At 36.5% G+C, this 22,212-nt stretch overlaps 1 protein-coding gene across 1 annotated transcript; it reads right to left on the bottom strand.

Annotated features, from left to right (window-relative positions):
- Positions 1 to 16,536: 16,536 nt before the first annotated feature.
- Positions 16,537 to 21,536, bottom strand: mycn (MYCN proto-oncogene, bHLH transcription factor). The gene is made up of 3 exons (XM_088908993.1): positions 21,423 to 21,536; positions 20,229 to 20,876; positions 16,537 to 18,029 (listed from the first exon to the last, which is right to left on the bottom strand). The coding sequence occupies exons 2-3, from the start codon at positions 20,854 to 20,856 to the stop codon at positions 17,362 to 17,364; spliced, it is 1,296 nt and encodes a 431-aa protein (XP_088765119.1). The 5' UTR covers positions 20,857 to 20,876; positions 21,423 to 21,536; the 3' UTR covers positions 16,537 to 17,361.
- Between the last annotated feature and the right edge of the window lie 676 nt (positions 21,537 to 22,212).

The raw sequence follows: 22,212 nt of genomic DNA, 5'->3' as shown, positions 1-22,212 counted from the left end.
TGTTGGACTGCAACTGAAATTAGATGTAAATTACTTTTTATTATTTTATAAAAAGCTGTTTATTATATAAAAGGTCAGAAAAAAACACTACTGTCTCCATTTATAACTGTAGTAATAAAGAGAATGAAAGACTATATTTATTGCTGTTTGTATATGTCTTTAATCCCTGTTAATTGTTTTTTGTTCAAAATCATTATATAAATACAAAACTAAACTATTTAAAATATATATATATTATTTTATATGTTTAAGGGTTTTATATTTTCTCTTTAGGAAAAAAAAAAATTCTAAGTGAAATGGTAATGGAGATGCTGTTCACATGAAAATACAACATCTTGTACATGGCCTTTCATAGAAGTGTCTCTTTAAAGCAATTTTAATTTTGCACCTGATTTTTCACATTATAGAATATTATCAGGGAGCATTAGAATTTGATTGTATCGCCTACTAATTTTAACAGGGTAACAGAGTCCGCCACATCAGTGTGTGTCCGCAGAAACTTCCTTCCTAATTCCTTTAACTGACCCCCTATTCCCTGGCTTTTCTGGAAATGTTTCCAATATCTCAACCCCCATCTCTGACACCCCCCTTCTAAAAAAAAAGAAGAATTTCTTTTATTTCTGTCACTCTCTCTCCCCCTCTCTTCTCTTGCTGTCATACTCTCTCTCTTGCCAAGGCCTTCTTTTGTAAGCCATCTACTTGAAAGACTATTCAGTGAGTTTAGAATGAGGCCTCTCCACACGGCCACAGTGAAAGCAGTGTGTGTGGGTGGGTGTGCGGGAGTATATGGATTTGTGTGTGTGTGCTTGCCTGCCTAAGTCTTTATTTTATAAAAAGCTGTTTGAAGGCAAGCCCTACCCTTAGCCACTGAGGCAGCGCACAGCACCCTGACCCTGCCATCTGTATGCAAATCTCCGCAGACTAAGTAAACTTTGATAAAATGTTCTGGCCTTCCCTCTTTATGTGTTCAGCAATTATTGAGCACATTGGCCCTTTGTGTTATATTATTACACGTTGTGTGGAGTGGATACCCCTTAGCACCTGCGCCAACCCACAGCAGATGGCAGGCCCTGGCATCAATAGCAAGGTCCTGCCAAATACAGCCAGTCTATAGTTGGCATCCTGTATTTATTTTTTTGTTAATATGCATATTTGAGAGATTAGCATTACATAAAAAGTAGCCAATAAAGGTGCACAAACAATCTGGTGTATTTTTTTACATGGCAGGCCCAGTTTAGGCCACATGCTTTGAGCTGAACAATGGGATTACAGTTCTTTTAACTCTTGTATTAGGAAACTTCAGGCTGTTTTCTGGTGTATCAGCCAAGGTGTACCATGGTTTGCCTTTCTGAGAAAAACATTTTTCTTTTTCTGATATAGTTAATAATTTCAGTATATGTATCTTAAAATATATTTCAATCATTTAATATCAGTACTGCAGCAAACATCATGATAATCGCCCTCAAAATTCTTCAACCAAGCTTACATGAGGAAACGTTTATAGGAATACAATATATAAACATGATAAATTATGTTCTTTGTGTTACTTGTTTCAGCAATTGCCAAATTACTTAAAATGGGATGTTGTTTATATGTTTTCACGTATTGCCAAAGGGTCAAGTGACGACAATGAGCTCTGACAAAAAATGGTATCCATTTAGTTATTAGCAATGTGCTTGCTATGGAATAGAATTGAAAGACTTAAAATAAAAGATCTGCTTTGTATTTTTTTGTGTACATAACAATATCTTAAACAATGTTTCTTAAAGAAATTCCAAGAAACAATTATAATCTTTATTATTTACCATACTTTATTATGGCACATTACAGTAAAACAATAAAGCAAAAAAGACACATTTGCAATTTAAAAAAATTACATTTAAAAAAAACTCCTTATACAGCCGCATATTGTTGGTGCTTTTTGGAATCAGGCCTTAGTTCAGTTCCCAGAAACAAGCCTCTGGACATCGGATGACTACTTATGGGCCTGATGCTACAAGGCTGTGGAATGATCTCCAAACCCAAATTAGATCTTGAAAGTCTGTCAAAACTTTTAAATTCAGTCTTACTTTGTTACTGTTATTATTTAAATATAATTACATCTATTCTATTTAAGAGTTAGATGTTCCACAAACATACACAATACAATTATTAGGTAAGGTATCAGTGATTTAATTCATTCTGACTTGAAAACAATGGTTTTGAAAACAGAATACTCCTTAGAACAAAAGTCAAATATTAGATTAATTATGCAGAATATGTCACACAAGAGGACAATGTCTTTGTGCCATTGACTAAATAAGCTCTCTGTTGTTCACCATCTGGGGTTTACAGAGAGCAATCTCTAACCATGTCATGACACCCCATCATGATCAAAACATCCTCATGCTCTACATTCATGAGCATTTTCACACTGCTACTGCAAATGCCATATCAAAACAACCCACATAGTTGAGGCCAGAGGACACAGGAAACCCAGTGCTCATTAATGTTCATCAATACAACAGAATCAGGTAGTATGTGCAACATTGCAGATGGACTCAAAGCAATGTAGCAAATCTTCTTTTAAAATTAATCAAAGTTTTGTGTTGACTTAGTGTGACATCCTGCACAACGATATGTTTTGTTGTGTACAACATATCAATTGTTAGGAAGAACCAGGCCAGGAGTGTCCAGTAGTTGTAGTCCAGAACTCTACTTCTAGTGATTAAAAGCAATCTGACTGCACAGCACTACATTGATCAAATCCTGGTTACTCACTTGTTACCTTTCATGTGGACCGATCTTGAAGTCTCAACATTCCAGTAGGACAAGGTCCTCACACTGCTCATTTGATAATGACTTTTTCTGTAAGATGAGAATGTAACTGTTGTGCTTTTGATGTTCGACTTCTCAGAATTGAGCCCCACTGAATATCTTTGGGATGATCTGGGACAATGTGTTGCTAGAGACATACAGCACAAGCTTCTAGCCATAGACTCTTGTTGATCACTCCTATTGATGTCACATGTTAATCGGTGTTAAAAAGATTTCAATAATTTTACTGGTCATACCTTTGTGGATTTGGTGAAGTTCTCAAAGAAAAGTTTTATTTGATGCTTAGCATATACAGTGCCCTCGAAAGTTATTAATGCCACCAATGAAACAGGTAGAAAAAAACACTCCATTAAAGAATGAGTTACAATTTAGATCATGTCTTGCTTAAAAAACACAGAGTAAAGTCATATTTGTCATATACAGTGTTACATTTATTCAAGGGAAATTAAATATACAGTAACACTCTGCTCTTTATAGGTGCAATGTAAGCCTCTAGAATTAAACAGAGATATATGAAGGTTTCTTGTTTATCTGGAGTATGAAAGTAAGTAATACATGAAGACATTCAGTAGCAGCACGTTACCATGGTTCAAACTAAAGCAGTCCCCAAAGACTGCAGACATATGGTCAATGAGATGACACTTGAAAAAAATCCTTCTTTTAAAATAGCACATTTTTAATATATTGCTTAACAAATGTTGTTTTAAATGGGAAAGCACCAAAGATTTTAATCACAAATATATATCAATTCAGAACTTGATCTTTGTGTTTTGATATAATTACAGTCATCACGCTTAACACCATTCATCTGCGTTAAACACCATTCATGGTGACCAAATGAAATGAATAACAAGGCAGTTGAATAACCCTGCTTCAAATGTCTGAGATTTTTGTAGTCATTACTTTTAATTAATTTTGATTTAGGTCATATTTTGGTAAATTTAGAAAAAATATCTGCTTTGTGTTTATCGATGATTGAAAAGAAAAAAAACACACTGAGAAACTTTGTACTGTATAACAAGATATTAGCAATGTTACTATCTTGCTATCTACAGTACAAAGACTAGGCAGGATTTAAGCAGTTGGAAAATCTTTGATAAATGATAATTTCACAGTTTTAAAACACAATAAACAGAAAAGCAAACATATAAATAAAAGACAGCCCTTGCTATTTCTGGTTTATGTGCTGAAGAATCTTCAGATTATCACTTTAGTATGAACAGTGTGTGAAGTTGAAGGAGCAGTAATATCTAAGACCTATTATTACATAATAAGCTGTGAGACAAGCAGGGGATGTTATATAATTAAGTGAAATCTGTCATACGTTGGCATAACACAAGCACACTGAACGTGAAAGAAAAGTAATTATTAACCACAGATATGAGTGTTTTGAAGATTTACTACACTCAGAAAATAATCCTTTACAGTCAATATAGATACTGTTTTCCCGATGACAGAACACAACACAAATAATGAGCCAGTTACTTAACTGCATTGTGAGCTTTAAACCAGACTCAGCTCTCTTAAGTCTGTCTAAAAATACAAAGGAAGAATACATAAAGCTTATGAGGCAGCCAAAACACAGGGTACAAAAATATGTATATCCCACAAAGTAAAAACCAAACCCTGAAATATGTATTTATCATTTAAACAAATACAATATTTCTGAGATGTTAAAACTTTTTTTTTCCATTTTTTATATGAAAAGTGAAGAGCTTTTCAATGTGAGCTTTTCACTGCAGTTATGAGCTATATAGATATATTTCTAGAAAATATTAAAAATATTACTATTATAAAAGGCTGTCCAGATGTCAGCTTGTATTGTGAAGGACCAACATACCAGCAAGTACGGAGAAGATGCATATGGTATGATATGATATTGGGAGCAAATCATAGCTCCATGAGATGCTACTTCATATGGAAGTTCTAGCATGTATAAATGTACAAGGAGTATTCTAACTATGCCAACATACACAACCCTGAGGAAACAAACTTAGAGGCTTTTAAAGTTGAACTTCCTTTCTGCACTTTGAGAGGGAAGTTCAAGATTACATCATGAATGATGTTATAATACCAGAAAGGAAGAAAATCAAGGACACAAACCTGCATTCCAAAAATATTATCTAATTATAGATTTTTGTTTAATCTTCATTTGCTTTAAAGCAATGTTTTCTTAGGTCTTCTCAGCAGACAGAGGTAATGACTGGCAGTGACAATGGAAGTTAACCAGCCCCTCTTATCAGTTTGGTTTCTGCTTGACATAGAATAACTATTCATGGGGCTCTAAGGAATAACAACATGAGAAGACAAGAAAATGAAGTCCTTGCCCTTTAAATGTTATTCCAATCATCACAGCAAAAAGTAGCAAAGTATTGCTAAAAAGTTTCTTTTAGCGAACCAATTCTGTGAAATCCAGTGTATATTTAATAGAATACATAAATGTTGGGTCCTAAAGAGTTATAGCATTGCTATTACTGTCAACAGCAACAATAACCAAACTTTCAGAGTAGAATGTTAACAAAGTCACTCTTTTCCTCTAGCTGAAAGCAAACCTCTGCTCTCAGGGAGCACACATAGTCCTCATGCTGCCAGCAATCCCTGGCCCAGGTTCCCACCACTCAGTCCCTGGTGACAGATTTTTCAGCACTTTCCAGACAAGACTGGCTACGTGCCCAACACATCTCCAGGCGTGACATATTTTGGGCAGAGCAGTGGAAAAGGGGCCATGTGGCTGATGTTAGTAAACATTATCTTGTACACCCTGGCATGACACTGTCGTCTGCTGGAGTGTGATTAGCTAGCAGGTCACGTGGGCAAGACACACAAACAGACAGCCTGCGCAGCACAACAGAGCCAAGGTCTGATATTCAGCAGCTGCGCTAGTTTCCATAGCAACTCATCAGAACAATACTCAGAAAGCTAAGAGTGTGTAAGCTTTTATATTTGTAAGAAAAAAAGTCTAAACAGAGAATTTTACTGCTTGACATAATAATGGCTTTTATTGTTCTTTGTTAGTTACATCTGGGTTTCAAATAAATGAATTAATACGCCAGTAAAGCTATTAAATAAAAATTAATATTGGACAAAAGTAAAGCTAAAAATACTCACACAACAATGCATGATTACAAATTACATATTTATTTTTAACAAAAGAACCACTGTGTGAGTTTGTTAATACCAGTAATTAATACAACATCTAGACAATTTATTTTTCTTATGACACATAGATTAAGAGAGTTGATGACTAATGAATCGTGTCAATAATATTTTACAGAGCATGTTGCAATGATGCAGTTTTAAAACACAAATTCTTCTGTTAGCAAATAATAATTTTACATAAATAAACATATTAAAGAAATACTTTGATTAGTATCACATTTATGCAGTACAGTAGTTTCGGTGTAAAAGGTGTAGCTAATCTGAAAGACAGTAAAGTAATTCTGTACAATTCTGTGTTATGTTCTCAAAGGTAGCATAATATAGACTGAGACTGAGACAGATCAGCATACAACATGGAAATTAAAACTTTAAGTATCACTGGATAAATACATTCATCTCTGTCCACTTCAAATGTTATGAGCCTGATCTAAAGCTGATCACTTATAATCACATCAACATAACCATATTTCAACTGCCAGTCAGCACAGTCTTCTGTCTATACAGGCTCACTTGTTTTCATATATTAATTCTGAGTCAATACAGTAGTAAATAAAGATGATGTAGTTTACCCCTATTGTTCCCTATTCTTCTGTAAACCAAAACCACCACAATTGTTTATAAAATATTTTGAGCATTAAAATATATTGAATCATCTTTCAGTAATTGGAATGAATCTGTGATTTAACAGACATTCAGCAATAATGGACACCCCTTCCCCCATTAGCCCATTAAACTGTTCACTGTTTATTTGTACATTTTATTCTTGTAATAACTGAGAATCTATGAGCTTTAATTTTGTATCACAAAATATATTTTAAGCAGTCCATGGTCCCTCATTGTTATTTAGATCAGCCCTTATCACAAGATTTGTGCCATAGTCAAAATAGCACATGGGAATGTGTAAAACAAACTGAAAATGGAGAAGTGGTTCATTAAAATTCCAAAATCAAGCAGGGTGGGGAAGTTGAACAATGCATCTGGTATGTGTTCAGAGAAAAAAAGGAAAAGGGGACTTTCAGATTTCTCAAAGAGCAGCATTGACATCCATGGTTATACCACAAATTTAAACAATTAAAAAGAAAAATGTATTCTAGCTATGCCACGTAGTATTAGTATTATGCCACACTAATACTAGGACATCTTAATTCTATAGTCTGTGGGTTCCTAGAAGCATGAGATTTTTTTATTGGTTTGTCAACAATGGCGTCAATGACAGAGGAGCAATACAACCCATAAGGACACAGCATTAAAACCCACAAGGTTTATTTTATAAACAGCAAAAACACTTACAGAGACCTTGATAAAGAAAGAAGAAAGAAGAAACCTCAAAAGTTTAGACCTATACGTCTTCACTGACAGAAAATTTTAAGTCACACTTCAGGAATTGAAAACACGTAATCAGATTTATAATACACCAGAATTTGTCCTGAAAGAACAGTACTTCCCCCGATGCGTCATCCAGTTCACTGACAATTTTGCCCATACTAAGAAGGTTGCAAGAGAATGCCAGCACTCAAGATGGCATCAGCCAGTAATTGCTGGAACAGGGAACAAAAGTGTGCCATGTTCCAGCCCATATAAATCAACTGTCAAGCTGGTAGAAACAGCATCTGATAATTTGGAAGAAGAGCAGGGTGAGAGAGTGGTTTCACATCCAAGAAGTACTGTAGTGTATTGCAATAGCAATTTGAGACTGGAGTAAGGAATTAAAATACAAAAAGTCCCGATACAGGAATAAGGAATTGAACTACGTAATGTGCTAGGATGGAAGAGGAAACTGAACAGAGAAACGTCCCCTGCTAAGAATGATCGAGTATAAGTCTAAAAAAAACATTCTTGTTATTTTTGTTTGGAATGGTGTTTTTTCACAAGAACTACAGAAGACAATATAAACATACTGGTGGCAGATTAGCCAACCTGGTATTTAACGAGGGAAATATTAAGTTAGTTAGGAGCTGACATACAAGATTTATTTTAGTTTGTTATTTTATTTTTCTATTTATCGTTTAATGTAATAAAAACACTGTTAACTGCCAGACTGCCTCCGGGTATGCCAATGTGCCTGGACCCACCTATATTTTATGCCCATGTGATGCACTATACTAAAATCCCTTTTGGCAGGCTCAAAAAATCAACAGATGATTTTGAGAATGGATCCTCACGTGTTAAGGCTTAATTTTCCACCTACACCCAACTCTGAGGGGCAAACACCTTACATGTATGGTCTTTGTAGGCTAGAAGCTTGTGGTCAAACTGCCTATATTTATGAAAAGCCCTGTCAGAGGAGACTGACGGGACTGGCACTATCCCGGGGGACCAGTAAAGCTATTAAACTATTCAAGGTTGTTAGCTACATGTAAATTCTGAGGAAATAAGAGAGCTCAATAAGAACACAGTAATATGCAAAATCTTAATGTCCATTGTGGTGGATGCCATATGCACACTGATGCTCGCTAAGGTAAATAGAGGCCAGAAGCTACAACAGTTGGGTTGAACTCAAGGACTGCTGGACAAGAAAGCACCTAAACAGATCCTGAGCCACTTTTCCTTTCTTGTTCCCTTTATTTAGGACAAAGGAAGAAATTGTTTGTTTATTTGAGTTGCTTCGTCATGGCTGTTGTGGTCATTGTAGGATACTCTGGTGGGAAAAACAAATGATGAGACTACAGTGAGGCTGTAGAAGTCCTAAAGAGTCAAGACCAACGAAGAAGTGGCATTTCAACATCTACTGGAAATAAGTAAACCTTGAGAAACTAAGTTTAAGAGAATCTGGATGTGATCTAGATAGCTAACACCTACTCAGAGGTAAAGGGTGGTAGCATTACTGGCTTGTAAGGATTAGGTATACAAACAACACAAAACATTGGGGGAGGAGAAAGGTCTCAGGCATATTCGCCCACAGACCAGGAAATGAGGACATAATAAAAAGAATGAAAATAAAACGAAAAGAACAAGGATCTTACCTTAAAAGCAGGTAATTCTAACCCAGAGAGGAGTCAACTCTTGCACGAACTACAAGATCTGGTGGTCTAGGACATCCAGAAATCTAAACACAGTCCAAAAAAAATGTGGGGTCAGTCCAAAAAATCTGGAATCTGGACAGCAAGAAGGGTATTGGGTAGGTGTAGAGGGTAAAACTAATGTAGATTAAATCTCATCACTTCAGCTTCCATTCAAAGAAGGATGGCTGGAGTGATATGACGGGGTCCAATTTATTTGATCTGGCACACTAGCTCTGCAAAGGTCAGTGAAGTGGCACTTTCCCATCACTGCTGATTGCAGTTTGTCCTTGAAAAGAAATAACTATTTTGCAGGAGTGAGTGAAGATGGAACACGCACTGTTTGAGTGTAATCTGTATGAAATGACCCTCTAAATAAATCTTCAGCTTCAAGCAGACAGTACAAATCATCCTAAATACAAAGATATGTATCCGTTTGCAATGCCAGAAAGAAAAAACACTATCCTTGAAGCCTGTTAGAGTTTTCTAAAAATTGGGCCACTAAGGCATCATTTCGCATTGTGTGGGTATTAGCCAGTTTAAAACTATATACAGTAAAAAAAAATGTTACTATCCAGCCTTTTACTAACTAGAATGGTCTTCTCAGTTGTATTTTCTCTTTAAGTCAATACAAAGTCATCTTTTACTATCTGGGTTATAAAATTTCTGGTTCTATCATGTCACATCCTCTATTACTGCCATCGTTCAGGAGTTCTGGATGTTGTTAAGACCGCCAACGGACAGACATAGTGTATCATCATTGCCTGTTTTTTTCTTATCCTATAAACTTTAGTATTATAGATTACAGGTACTCCCTGATTTATGTAATGGTTACATTCCATACATCCTTTTGCAAACCAACAGTTTTGCAAGTGGATGCGCTTTCATATGGTATGTTTGCACCTACAACTGTTATTCATCCATCCAGTTTATAATCACTTCCTCCAATTCAGGGTCACAGTGGAGCCGGAGCCTACTACAACTGTTCTTATGATCATTATTATTATTACAGAAGTTCAAGTAAGTAGCTGTATCAGTATGTGTGGGCTGCAGAGGAACAAGTAAAGGTTTATTTTATGCTGAAAAGAAAAGAGACAAAACGATTCTGCTGCAGAGCTTTCTTCAGGTGTCAGGGAGAGGAAAAACAGCAGTTGATAAAGCATGGGAGAACAAAAGCCGGGCGTGGAGATGAGGTGGGAGCAGGTGAGAAGTATCGACATTCAGGTGGTGTGACGTCAAGAGAGATAAAGAGAGGTGTTAAGTCAAAACCTGCAAATGAATACAGGATTAGAAGGAAATGAGAGAAAGGGGAAGGTGTGATCCTAGTTTCAGGATAATTTTGGTTTTGGATGTCTTTCTGCAATAGGGGTGTCAGGAAGCGTTCTTTCAGGACCCTATGCAGACAACACAATCCGCGGGAAAGTGAAGAAAACACAGGGAAAAAGGCATGCAATGGACTGGAAGGAAAACAGGGGCGTGTCCATGGTGCACTGGTGTTCGGGGGATGTGTGGCCGAGGCAAACAGTCCAAGGGAGTCCGAGGCAAATCCAAGAGTGTAGCAAATGTCCAAGAACGGGTAATCCATCCTGACAGACAAACAGAGTTAAAAGCCGGAGAGGGATCCGGCAGAGGGTCAGAGGAATAAAAAGGGGGTAGTGGGACCAGAGGCTCCATTCCTGGACCCAGATGGTCAGGACGCTGTTGCGAAGCCTATGCCATCGAGCCACTCCTGGACTCCCGGGTAGTCAGGCTTCTGGGCGTCCATCTTTCAAAGCTGAGCCCCGATAGGCAGGAACGTCTGGCTTATATAACACGGGGGGCTGGAACCGGAGGCAGGTGCGGGAGATGAGTATAAAACAAGGAAGGGCTGGAGCATCCTTAAGAGGAGGGGTTTACGATCGTGACAAGAGGTTCCAAAACCCCTCTGTGAAAACGCAGGAGAGATCAGTATGATCATGGCCATTAGAGGTGAAATGGGATACTATGGGTTTGGAGAAATCTTTGATCCTCATAGCTCTGATATGTTCCAAATCCTGTCTCACCAATGTAAATATCTGGGTGTTTTCTGCAAGAGATGGAGTAAATAAGGTTGCTGCAAATACAAGATGTCATCTGAGTGATCTAGAATTTTCCAGAGGGGTCTTGAATGTGCATGGTTTTGGATATATATATTTACAGGTGATATAGCGAGGTCTGTTGCAAGGGAAAGTGCCTGGTGTGGATGATTGCTGTGGGCGGTCAAGCAAGCTGTGTACAAGAAGGTTGCACAGATTAGGTGGTCGGCGATATGAGATGATGGGGTGGTCAGGAAAAAGGGTACCAGTGGCGGGATCATCCTGTAAAATGGGGAAGCTGTCATTAATGATCCTGGGATAGAGAGGTTGTTAGGGAAGTCTTAATTTAAGGGTTTATCTTGTTCTTTACATCACTACAACACTTTTTAGTCATGATTAAAAGAGTAACATTGTAAAGAAATTGTAAATTTCTTTACAAATTCAGTCGATGTACATGTAAGAGAAGATTCACACATGAGGCAATGTGGGACACGACTGGGACAAGCAACTTTTAAACTCTCAGAGAGTACTTTTGTGATAGCTTAAAGTTTGACTAATGACACATTTGGCTATCCAGTACACCTAATTTCCCATTGATGCAAATAATAATAAAGTTTGTTCAATATATTTTTTGGTTTGGAAAATGGATAAAGAATGCTTTCTGTAATCTGCTATGGTTTCATACCAACTTTAAAAAACAAACGTAAACCAATGAAACAGATACATGTACATTTACTGTACTTTCTGGCAATATTATTGTTTTTTCAAAACATATTTTGTGTTTTGTTGAGGATTTAACATGCAGTTTGAGGATACTGAATATATTGTGCAACATATAGATTGGGTAACACATCCTCATCAAATTGAAAGCAATGCTTACGTTACTGTTACAGTAATTGTGAGAAAGATTGTCTGGATATAGTACTGCTATGAGGTGAAGCATGTGGGTCTAACATCCATTTAGCTCAAAAAAGTAAAACAGTACTTTCAAAGTAGTAGTCTAAACTGTTAGAAAGTCGTTTTTATTTGTACTGATGGATGCCTTGCTATGTTGGTGGAAAAAACTAGCTTACTGAATTTAATGGAAATAACTCTGAAATACCAGAAATTATAATTGTATCCTACACAGCGAAGTATTCACTGAAAAGCTGTGAAGTGGGTGCTTTCCGTAAAATTCCATCAAGGCCAGTGCAACAAGCGCATGACTTTTAAAGATTATTCCAAAAATTAAGCATAGGATGACTGGGGAAGCAGCCTTTTGCTACTACGCACCCAAACTGTGGAATGGTATTCCTAAAAATATTAGAAAGGCTGGCTCTGTGTATATTTTTAAACAGCAGCCCAAAACGTATTTTTTTACTCTTGCTTTTACTTGATTTTTCTTATATAATGTCAGTGCTATTTACATTGTTTGTGTATGGTTCTTTTAATTTGTTATTGTTGCTTTTTTTAAGTTGCTTGAAGTTTTTTTTACTTAATTTTTTGTAACAAACACTTTGAGTTGCAAAAACTTGTATGAAAGGTGATATATAAATAAAAATTATTATTATTGAGTAGGCTTACAATTTATACAATGTGACGATTTTTAAATCTGTGTGTGTGAAGGGGGGCAGGGGGTGAACGCGAAATATTTTTAAACCTAAAAAAGGTTCGCACTCTCAAAAAGGTTAAGAACCCCTGGTCTAGGGTATTCTGTTGGTTTTTTTTTCTCCAACCTGTGTATTCAATTAAACAATTAAGGCAAATTATTTTTAGGCAAGCGTGGGATTTTTCTTCTGCTGTCTTCTGTTGACTAGCTGATTTTTCAAAACTCAAATATTCATTTTATGAAATCTATACCTGACTAAAAAATGCCTCTTGAATCTGGCTAGAAGTATAGCAATTATGGAGTTAAATTATTAAACCGAGCTCCTAAAAGGAACAAAAATCAGAAGACACTAGGAAATTGAGTCCGATTCCTCAGCCATTAAAGAATGTGTGGAATTCCACATGGGAATTTTCTTCACCTGCAAAGGCTCACAGGGAATTACCCACGCGTGTACTTAATTGGCTGGGATGTGTATTTAAATGCAGCTCAGGAAAGATACCACAGTCTGATTCAAAACTCTAACATGGAGGATTCTTTAAAATTGGTGTCAAGTTGTACAGGCTCTGTGCCTCAAGAGTTTAAGCACTATTTTCTAGACTATCACAGATAATGTACTTTTACCCGTTCTCATTAAAAGGCTGTGGAGGGGGCTGGCCAATAAGATATGTGATCATTAACAAGTTGGGATGTAGCTTGAGTAAGAAGTGGGTAGAGACCTGTGCTGATATGATAATATGGAATAGCTACTGGAAACTGTTAAGCACTGTAAGAATATAAGTGCATTATCCAGATGTTTCTTTATAGAAATATCTGTAGTAGGAATTGCTGAAGTGAGACTATAAGGGAAGGGTGGACACTGAATTTTCCAAAAGCATAGATACCATTCAAACCTCAACGAAGTTGGTGGGTAGGTTATCCTTAATCATTTTAACTAAAAGGCTGAACTTCCTGATTATCTTGCCCCCATCCCCACAAATACATAGCTGCCCCTTGGTTTTTACACTTGTCCTTCTGGTTCATTTACCAAATGTTGTTTCCCTAGTCAAACTATATGCTTTGATAAAAGTGGAAACATCTCAACTTCATAATAATGATTAAGCAGTTCTATGTTGATATGAGTAAAAGCAACATTTCTTTTTATCAATTAAAAAAATATTAATACATTTTGAAAATGTATTAATTTGGCCAGGGCTGAATTCTACATCTCTTTCAAAAAACACATTACTCAAAGAGAAAATTCCAGGCTCAAACTGGAAAGTTTTGATGCTAGTTAGCAAAACACAAATACTCAAAGGAAAACTTCACTAAAGACTGACTATTTAAGTTGATCCTTTGAGCTCTTTTGTTTTTCCTTGGAAGTAAAAAATGATGTAACTCTGTTCAAAGAGTTGAAGTGATAAGTGAATATTACTAGATATTCAACACTAGCTGACAATGCTAAGTTCCATACAGTAGTCTTTGTTTCATCTACAACCTGCAGGGCTTCATTATAAGCTGACTTGCAGCTGAAGGTGGTAATCTTATTCCCTCTCATAATTCACTTTCCTATGAATACACTGCATTTCTGTACACAGGAGAAAGTAGATCGAGAATTATTTATTTAGCTATATGAAAGTTGCATCAGTATTTTATGACAACTAATATTTTGCTTTTGAACCCCTTAATCCCATTATTGTAAAGTTTATTTCCTTTGTATTTGTTTTCTTTAAAGGAAAAAATCAACAAATGTTTTCTGAAGATAAAAAATACTGTTGGTATTGAAAGATATCAACACTCAAATCTGCTGTAAACAAATTAAATATATGATGTCAATATATGCTTAACACTACATGGTTGTTGTTGAGGTGTCTTGTGTGGAGTATTATGGTTACATGCTTTTTGCCAAGGGCTCCTATTTCTTCCCATAATCCAATGACATATTTTCTAGGTTAATTGACATCTCAAACTTGTGCCTTGTATGTCTGGTGGTAAATGACCGTGAATTGGATGGATGTTCTGTTCAGCATGTATCTGTTTATTTTCTGCTAGTTCTGGTTCACTGTGACCCTGCATTGCATTAGGTGGTTATTGAAAATGGATGTATGTTCTGTTTTTGAAAAAAAATGATTTCTAGAATCTTAAATGAATACCAGTTTTAGCAGATACTAAGATAAGCCTACAGTACATCCTATCTGAATATTTCAGTTGGTGAAACATTTCATACTTAAACAAATTGATAGTGTTAAACCTCTTTAGTTTGAAGGAGCAAAAGTAGTGTTAGCTGACAGATGTATCTTGTTGGTCAGGTGTCTAAATAGGCACTCCACTGTGAAGATCCTATCAACCTGTAAGCTTTGCCTTCAATGTTTGGAGTCTGTAGTAAAATGAAAACTAAAGTCATTTGGTAAAAAAAGCAGGAAAGTCTGAAAGCCATTTGGAATACAGCACAGATATCTCAGATATACAGTAATAGCCTGTCAGATAAGACTTTGGTTTGGACAAGAAAAACATCTGCAGTTGATGATGGAACAATTCAGAACAATGAAGGAAAGCCCCAAAATAACTGTCTGTGAAATCACAACACAACAACCTAGAGTTCACAGCTCACATTATCAAAATCCTGTTTTTGGAAGAATGGCTCAGAAGAATTATGTGAAAGAAGTCAACACCGCCTTTAAACCTTTAGTACAAACAAGTGGAAAAATTACAATTACAAAGATGCAATATGGGTTTTGGAACAATGTTTTATGGACAGATGACACAGATGGTTATTTCAAGATTATATTTATATTTCATCACTTTTGTGAAGGCTTAAGTGGGGAGAAAGAAAAGGACTGGACCTTCCCATCTTGAGTGTGGTAGAGGTAATGCCACCTCTAAAACTGGCTAACATGTTTACAGCATATTAATGTAACATTTATAGAAACATCTTTGTCCACAAATATAGAAGACAACATTTCTTTACTTAATGGGAAGTGCTTCATTATGAATCATAACTCAAACTCCTTGCATACAAGGAGTAAATCTGGAGAAAATGGAAAATGATAAGTCTGGCCAAGTTTATCTCCTCTAGGCATAATGTTGTAAAGTCTGAAATGTATTCTAAGTGAATGTTCCCACATACTAAGGATCACATGAAATTGCAGGGTTTATCACACAGTAGGTTTTTGTTCCAATATGTATGCCTAAAATTAAAATAAAACTATTTATCACTCATATCTCGTGAGTGGAAATTCCTTGAGTGTTACAGTACTTTTGGATGGAACTGCATTTCAGAGAACAATTTGGTTGTTTTAAATTTAGACACTTCTATGCTGGTTCTAAAGGATCTAAACTCCATCATCATGATTACTTCCAGAGAAATGGAATTGTGATTTGATGGGAATTAATGAGAGATTGGAGGATAATCAAATCAACTTTTCATTTTGAAAGTGTCCCGAGGGCCACTTTTCCTAAACAATAATAAGCAAACATTAAAATCTATAATTTGTGAAATGAATTCCTCAGTTGCCACCACCATCCAGAAAGTTTTAATTTTGCTGTTTTCCAGGGAGAATAAATCCCACTAAAATGGTGTGATAAGGTAATATTAGAGTAATAAAGACATCCAAAAATCAAATACAATGGAGTAGTGTTTGCAGATCATATGAAGAATATTATGCCATCTGAATGGTCATTCGTAAATACCAAACATACAGTACATGTCAGTTTGACTAAACTTCATTTCATAAACATGTTTTAAAAACCTCAAGGCTATATTTTGAGGGCCCAGATTTTATTTATAGTGTATTTAAATATAAGTAATTTAAGTTCTCTCAAAGAATGAGAAATCTAAAAAGCCACAAAGTTTATACATACTTTTTCCAGAAAATGTTCATATTTCAAATAGGATTACTGATATAAGATACTCCCGGAAGAATAAATTAAAAAGAAAACTAGACATCTTTAATTTTCTATTTATTTTCGTAAACATGAGGTATTTCAAAGTGCTATGAGTTGCAGCACTAAATATACAACAGAACAAAGACCTTTTCCATTTACCCAGTTCTATGCACCCAACAGTAACAAACATAAACAAGAAGAAAAAAAGGCTAGGTAAATGCTTATAGAGAATTTCTGTACAAAAAAATTTAGTCCAAAAACCAAGGGATAAAGTAATATCTACTTACAAGTCACAACTCATTTTCATACGAAAATATAAGTATCAAATTTAGTTATGTATCAGCATCACACTAAAGTATACAGGTGTGTAAGAATTAGTACAGTACATAACAGAGTAACAATATATTTGTTATATTACAAAGTTTTCTGATCCTCAAACATTGAGGTATTACAGTACTTTTAAGGAATATAAACTTCCAGTCTAGTATTGGCAGCATTGACATAAAAAAAACTAAAAATGTTGTACAAAAAAGGCAGATTGTGTAAATATTTACAAAAGCAGGGTACACAGGTTTAAGGTTCACCTTGAAACATACCCTTTCATATTTGAGCACCAGTAAGAGGAATGAAAAATAAGTTTATGAAATGCCTTAAATATGGCCAAAGGTTGGCATCATTGTCCTTAAAAGAAATTAAGTAGAGGCCTGCAGATGCTATTTCATTGTCCATTCAATTATAGAACTGTCTTTGATCTTAGGCAATATGGCCAAGTTAAAACAATGTTCCATCCGTATATATATGATGTGACTGGATTGAAAGTAAACCTGACATTCTTAACGTCAAAACATGTGCAAAAGTGGCAGAAAGTCTTGATGGATGAAGTTTAGCGAGTCCTTGCATGCTCTAACCTTCTGAGCAACTGCTGGCGTCTAATCTGAAGTCTCTCTTTCTCCAACTGAAGCCTCTGTTCGTCTGCTTCAAGGGAGTGTACGTATTCTGTGGCTTTTTTCAAAATAACCACTTTAGCAGCTTTGTCGTTTTTGATGAGCTCTGGCACGTGGTCCCGTAGCGTGAGAAAACTCGACCGCAGGTCATTGCGCCGCTGCCTCTCGAGAATATTGTGGTTTCGCCTCCGCTCACTGTCTTCTGAATCTGAATTTCGGGGGCTCGTGCTTTTGGATCTCTGGGGTATTATGTTCTTGGAAGGCCGACCTACATCGTTCTTTATTTTCTTCGGTGGCACGGGTACTTCCTCTGTATCTGTGTATGGAGAGGGGGCTGCATAGTTGTGCTGCTGGTGGATTGGAGCACATCGTTTGAGGATCACCTCTTGCTGAGGCTTTGTCACACCTGTAGAACTGATACCACTGCCTGCACCGTTGCTGCCGCTGATGCTGTTAGTTTTGGGTCTAACAGTGATGGTTAGAGTAGTCACTGGCCTGTTGGTGGTGGATCGTCTCTTTTCCACTGTAACCACGTCAATCTCTTCTTCTTCTTCTTCCTCCTCCTCCTCTTCATCATCCTCATCGTCCTCATCATCTTCATTGTCATCTAGAGTGACCAAAGAACAAAATGAATTCTTTGAAATTGGAAAGAATGACCTTTTGCAATGTGAACAGGAAGGGACTACTACAAAAAAAAGAAAAGAGCAAGTCATAAGGTTGACTGACTTTCTTATACCCTTAGGGGAAGGATTATTACATGTGATAGGTGAACACTCCTTGGTACCCATAAGAGAACATGAAAGCATTTAAAATATTTAATTATGGAAATTCTCAAAGATTTAAATTTATCTGAAATACCATAGGTAAAATAAATCTGTATTAGAGCTTTTATTATAATGCTCCTTGATCTCTTTCATTTACTGTAAAAGCAATCTATTCAAGCCTTCAAGTAAAAGCAATCTATTCTAGCCTTCAAATTTTTTAAATCATATTTCTACTAATTCAAAATCTTGTTAAGATGGGCATTTTTAACTAGTAACCAAACATTTGTGATAAATACAACCATATGTGTATATCTAATTCGAGAGGTTATTTGTAATGAGGCTGTGAAAATGGTTAGGGGATTATGGATCTCCTTATAAACCAAGACAACAGTTTTCTATTTTGTAGATTATAAAATTGCACTTCAAATGGAACTACAGGAAGCTGTTCTGTGAATGTGTGCTTGCCTGTTAAAAGCAAAGAAATGTTTTTATGTAAACACTACATGGAGATAGGTACATCAAAATCAGAAGGGAATTTCTAACAAAGGAAACTCCCACTTTCCTCTGTGAACCACAAACTGTTACATGTTTCTTTTAAAAAGAATCCACAAAGAAAAAAAAACATGTCTTTCGCTTCATCTGAAAGCACCGGAAATCTATATAATTGCCAGAATTATATTATCTAAACCTCAGTGTAGCTTTAGTTGGTGGGTCTTCTTAAGCCAGCACTTTGGAGCAGAGCCAAAAAGACAGCTGTTGGGAGGCAGTTCTTGTTCAAAGCTGTCAACCCAGACTTTAAAGAGACAGAACCCATTTCGACACTGGCAGGGGTTTTTACAGGCTTACAAAACCTGCAACTTGGCAGAAGATTTCTTAACACCACATGAACCACATTTGAAGTAAATCTCCCACTCAAAGACTATAGAGTAGAGCCTACTCAAGTTAACCGTTTACTTTGTTTGATTCTTAAATTGCACAAAAGAGGATGCACATGCACAAGTGGTACCAATTAGTGAACAGACTTGTAACTCAGAAACCCTTGAGTAAATGCAACACCCCCATAGTGCCTATCCTTAATTTGTATACATCAGATAAAAAATTGTTAGAAACCCTAACAGTTGTTAGGCTGAGTGGTGTGCCACATTCAGCCATAGCAATCATAAAGAGCATGGTACCTTGTTTCAACAATAAGAAAAAAAATAATTGCAGCATCTTAATTAGGGCAGTTCATTTGCATTAAGTTGGCATTTCAATTAACTGTTGCTTCTGCGTAACCACTGTGTAGTTTTCTACTAGTTCTCACAAAAGTCACTTGCTGGTTTAACTATTCATCACCACTGCTTTATGCATGAATTAAAATGATCATTTTTGCTTGAAACAATACTTTCAATGATATATCTGTTCTTTTGTTAATTTTAAGTATTGCAGGATTATAGAGTAATGGTTACTGGGATCCTCGTCATTTTATTGATACGTTAAGCAAACAGACAATAGAACTAAATCATTTAAAGTAAAGGCTAAAGGAAAACCTGACGAGACTGAGTCTTTGAGTTTTGGGCTCCTCGGAGTATTCCTCTAATTTCTTCCTAGGCTCCTCTGACAATTTCACCTTTGTCAAAGCACTGCGTCTTGGACGGAACACAACCTGAGCTTAATATTTTTGTGCTATGTGCCAACTAGGCTTAAGGTCATTTAAATTTAGAACAATTGAAAAATGGCGTAATTATTACTGCCATCTGCTGGATGTAACTGCTTGTATGTGGAAAGATGACAATCAATAGACGGTGAATTGCATTCTATGCAATTAATTATATATAACAAGCGTAAACCTGCACGTCAGTTCAAATGAACATTACAGTTGAACATTGAAAAACAAAGAATACTGTTTTCGTGTAAAATAAATGAGCTGTACACGATTGCAAAAAGTGGTCATGTTGAGTGGGCGAGAAATTCAAATCTTTTGCTGACAGCCACTGTGTGCTCGATAACCATAAAATATTAAGACAATATTAAGACTTCTTAAAAGACGCAACTTCTCTTACCAGAGTCACTCGTGGTGTCGTCCTTGATGTTACCAGCTGAGGAAGGACTAACTCCATTTGAACGTCTGTTGCCGGTGCTTTTATTGACCGGGAAAGGGAAAACCACAGCAGGGTCCACGCACTCCGAAACCGAACTGTTCAATTCAGCTGCCTTGTTTTCTGTGCTGTGACTCACTCCACAAGTAGCGACAGCCGAAATCGCTTTCCCGAGCTTCTCGTTCACCACCCGTTCAAGCTTTTCCCTTGCAGAAAATCCACTCCACATACAGTCCTGGATAATAATCGAGTTCAGGTTGCTTTCCAAAGCTGAGCCAAACAGGTCTCCTTCTGATGCTCCCCACAGGTCGTCTTCGGGAAGCAGAAGGAGCTCTGAAGCCCAGTCCAGCGGGTCTGCTGGACCAAATCCCATCGAACCCGAGTCACCGGATCCAGAGGCAAGCTCTCCAGGGAGCCCTGCTCTGCTCGGAGAGAGAGGTGGTGTCGGTAGCAACTCGAATTTCTTCCAGATGTCCTCCCCAGGTGGAGCAGAGTCAGGACCACAGAAATAAAAATCATCTTCATCCGGATAAAAGCAAGGCTGTAAGGAGTCAAACTCCATATCATAATTTTTACTTATGATTCCCGGCATTCTTCCTTCCAAATGACTTTCTAAAAAGAAATTAAAAAAAGTAACCATAATATTCCAAATAAACAGATACAGTACGCTAATCCATACCGTCGTTGAAATGCTCACCTTTCGTTAATTTAAATTTTGCAACATAATAAAGAAGATTAATATAACCCGTAATTAACAGTAACAAAAGCCTGAAATATGTTCTCTGAAAATGTTTTAAAATATTATGCATCTGAAATAATACACAAAAATCACGGTAAACTATTTAACTAACAATAGTGAATTTATTATAAAATATGAAAATAATAAATTTATTTGATTTGATGTGACACTTCACCTTATAAAAAAAGAATCAGTGAACCTTTTTGTTTTCATGAACACTTGGACCGAATTAATTTTGTTGCTTTCTATTTAAATATTATGCTTCAGTGCTGGCAACTGTCATTATCGCATGTTTCTTCAAAACTAGTTATCTAATTGCGATTACATTTGCTCAAAACCTTGACCTAAATATTTGGAAGTGTATGCTAAAAGACTCGATTGTTCAAGTGCCAATGTACACTGCATACAACCACCCTTACCTCGCAGAGGTTTGAACGAGATCAGAACCGTGTCGGTTACCAGCAATCACCAAATTCTTTATGTAAGTCTCATCCACCCTCTGATCGCAGACAGACTACTGTCTAGGGAAGTCTGCTGCTGTTGGATATTATTCAGTAAAAGCTGTGAACACCCGGAAAAATCAAAGATCCTCCACCCACTTTTCTTTGGGGTGGGGCTTAGCCATTTTCTCAGCGGTAATACGACCTATCCGCATAATAAGTTTAGCGCTGAAAAGAAGGGGGTTGGGGGGTGAGCAGAATGTCTCTGTGGCAGTGTCTCCTGCAGGTTTTCTACCAATGGCATTCACTTATTTTATTAATTTAAATTAATGTTTATTAACAATGCATATAAAATAAATCTGCATTCACCAGAAGGGAGTGGTTCAGTGGGAGAGTAATTGCCGGTTGGCAGTGAATCATCAGAGAGCAAGTGCAGTTTAAACATGCACTCATCAAAAGAAGCAATTAATTCATTTTCGATTTAAAAAAAAAACAAAAGTCAATCTTTTCGGAGTCTCCAATTACCAGATAATTACCCACGCAGGACGTCGTGTTTTGATTAAGAAAACTGCTCAGAGTATCAAAAATGACCCAAAATGCATGTAAAATGCATTATTTGATATATTAAAGGAGGTATAAGGCGACCTCTAGTGGACACAAAAAAATATAATAGAAGCTTTAACGTTCCACTTACAGTACCTTCTCCATGGACTGTTTACTTTTATATAAGAAAATATTATACATATGGTGTCGTTCCATTTTTCCTTTT

The sequence above is a fragment of the Atractosteus spatula genome, chromosome 2 (assembly GCF_055471065.1).
Source record: "Atractosteus spatula isolate fAtrSpa1 chromosome 2, fAtrSpa1.hap1, whole genome shotgun sequence".
Classification (NCBI taxonomy): Eukaryota; Metazoa; Chordata; class Actinopteri; order Semionotiformes; family Lepisosteidae; genus Atractosteus; species Atractosteus spatula.
Note: the sequence above shows the minus strand (reverse complement) of the source record. Positions and strands in the feature narration are given on the sequence as shown.

Excerpts from the sequence above, each read along its gene's own strand:
- mycn (XM_088908993.1), bottom strand. The coding sequence starts at position 20,856 with ATGCCGGGAATCATAAGTAAAAATTATGATATGGAGTTTGACTCCTTA. Across the intron at positions 18,030-20,228 it reads CGACACCACGAGTGACTCTG|ATGACAATGAAGATGATGAG; the intron begins GTAAGAGAAGTT and ends TGGTCACTCTAG.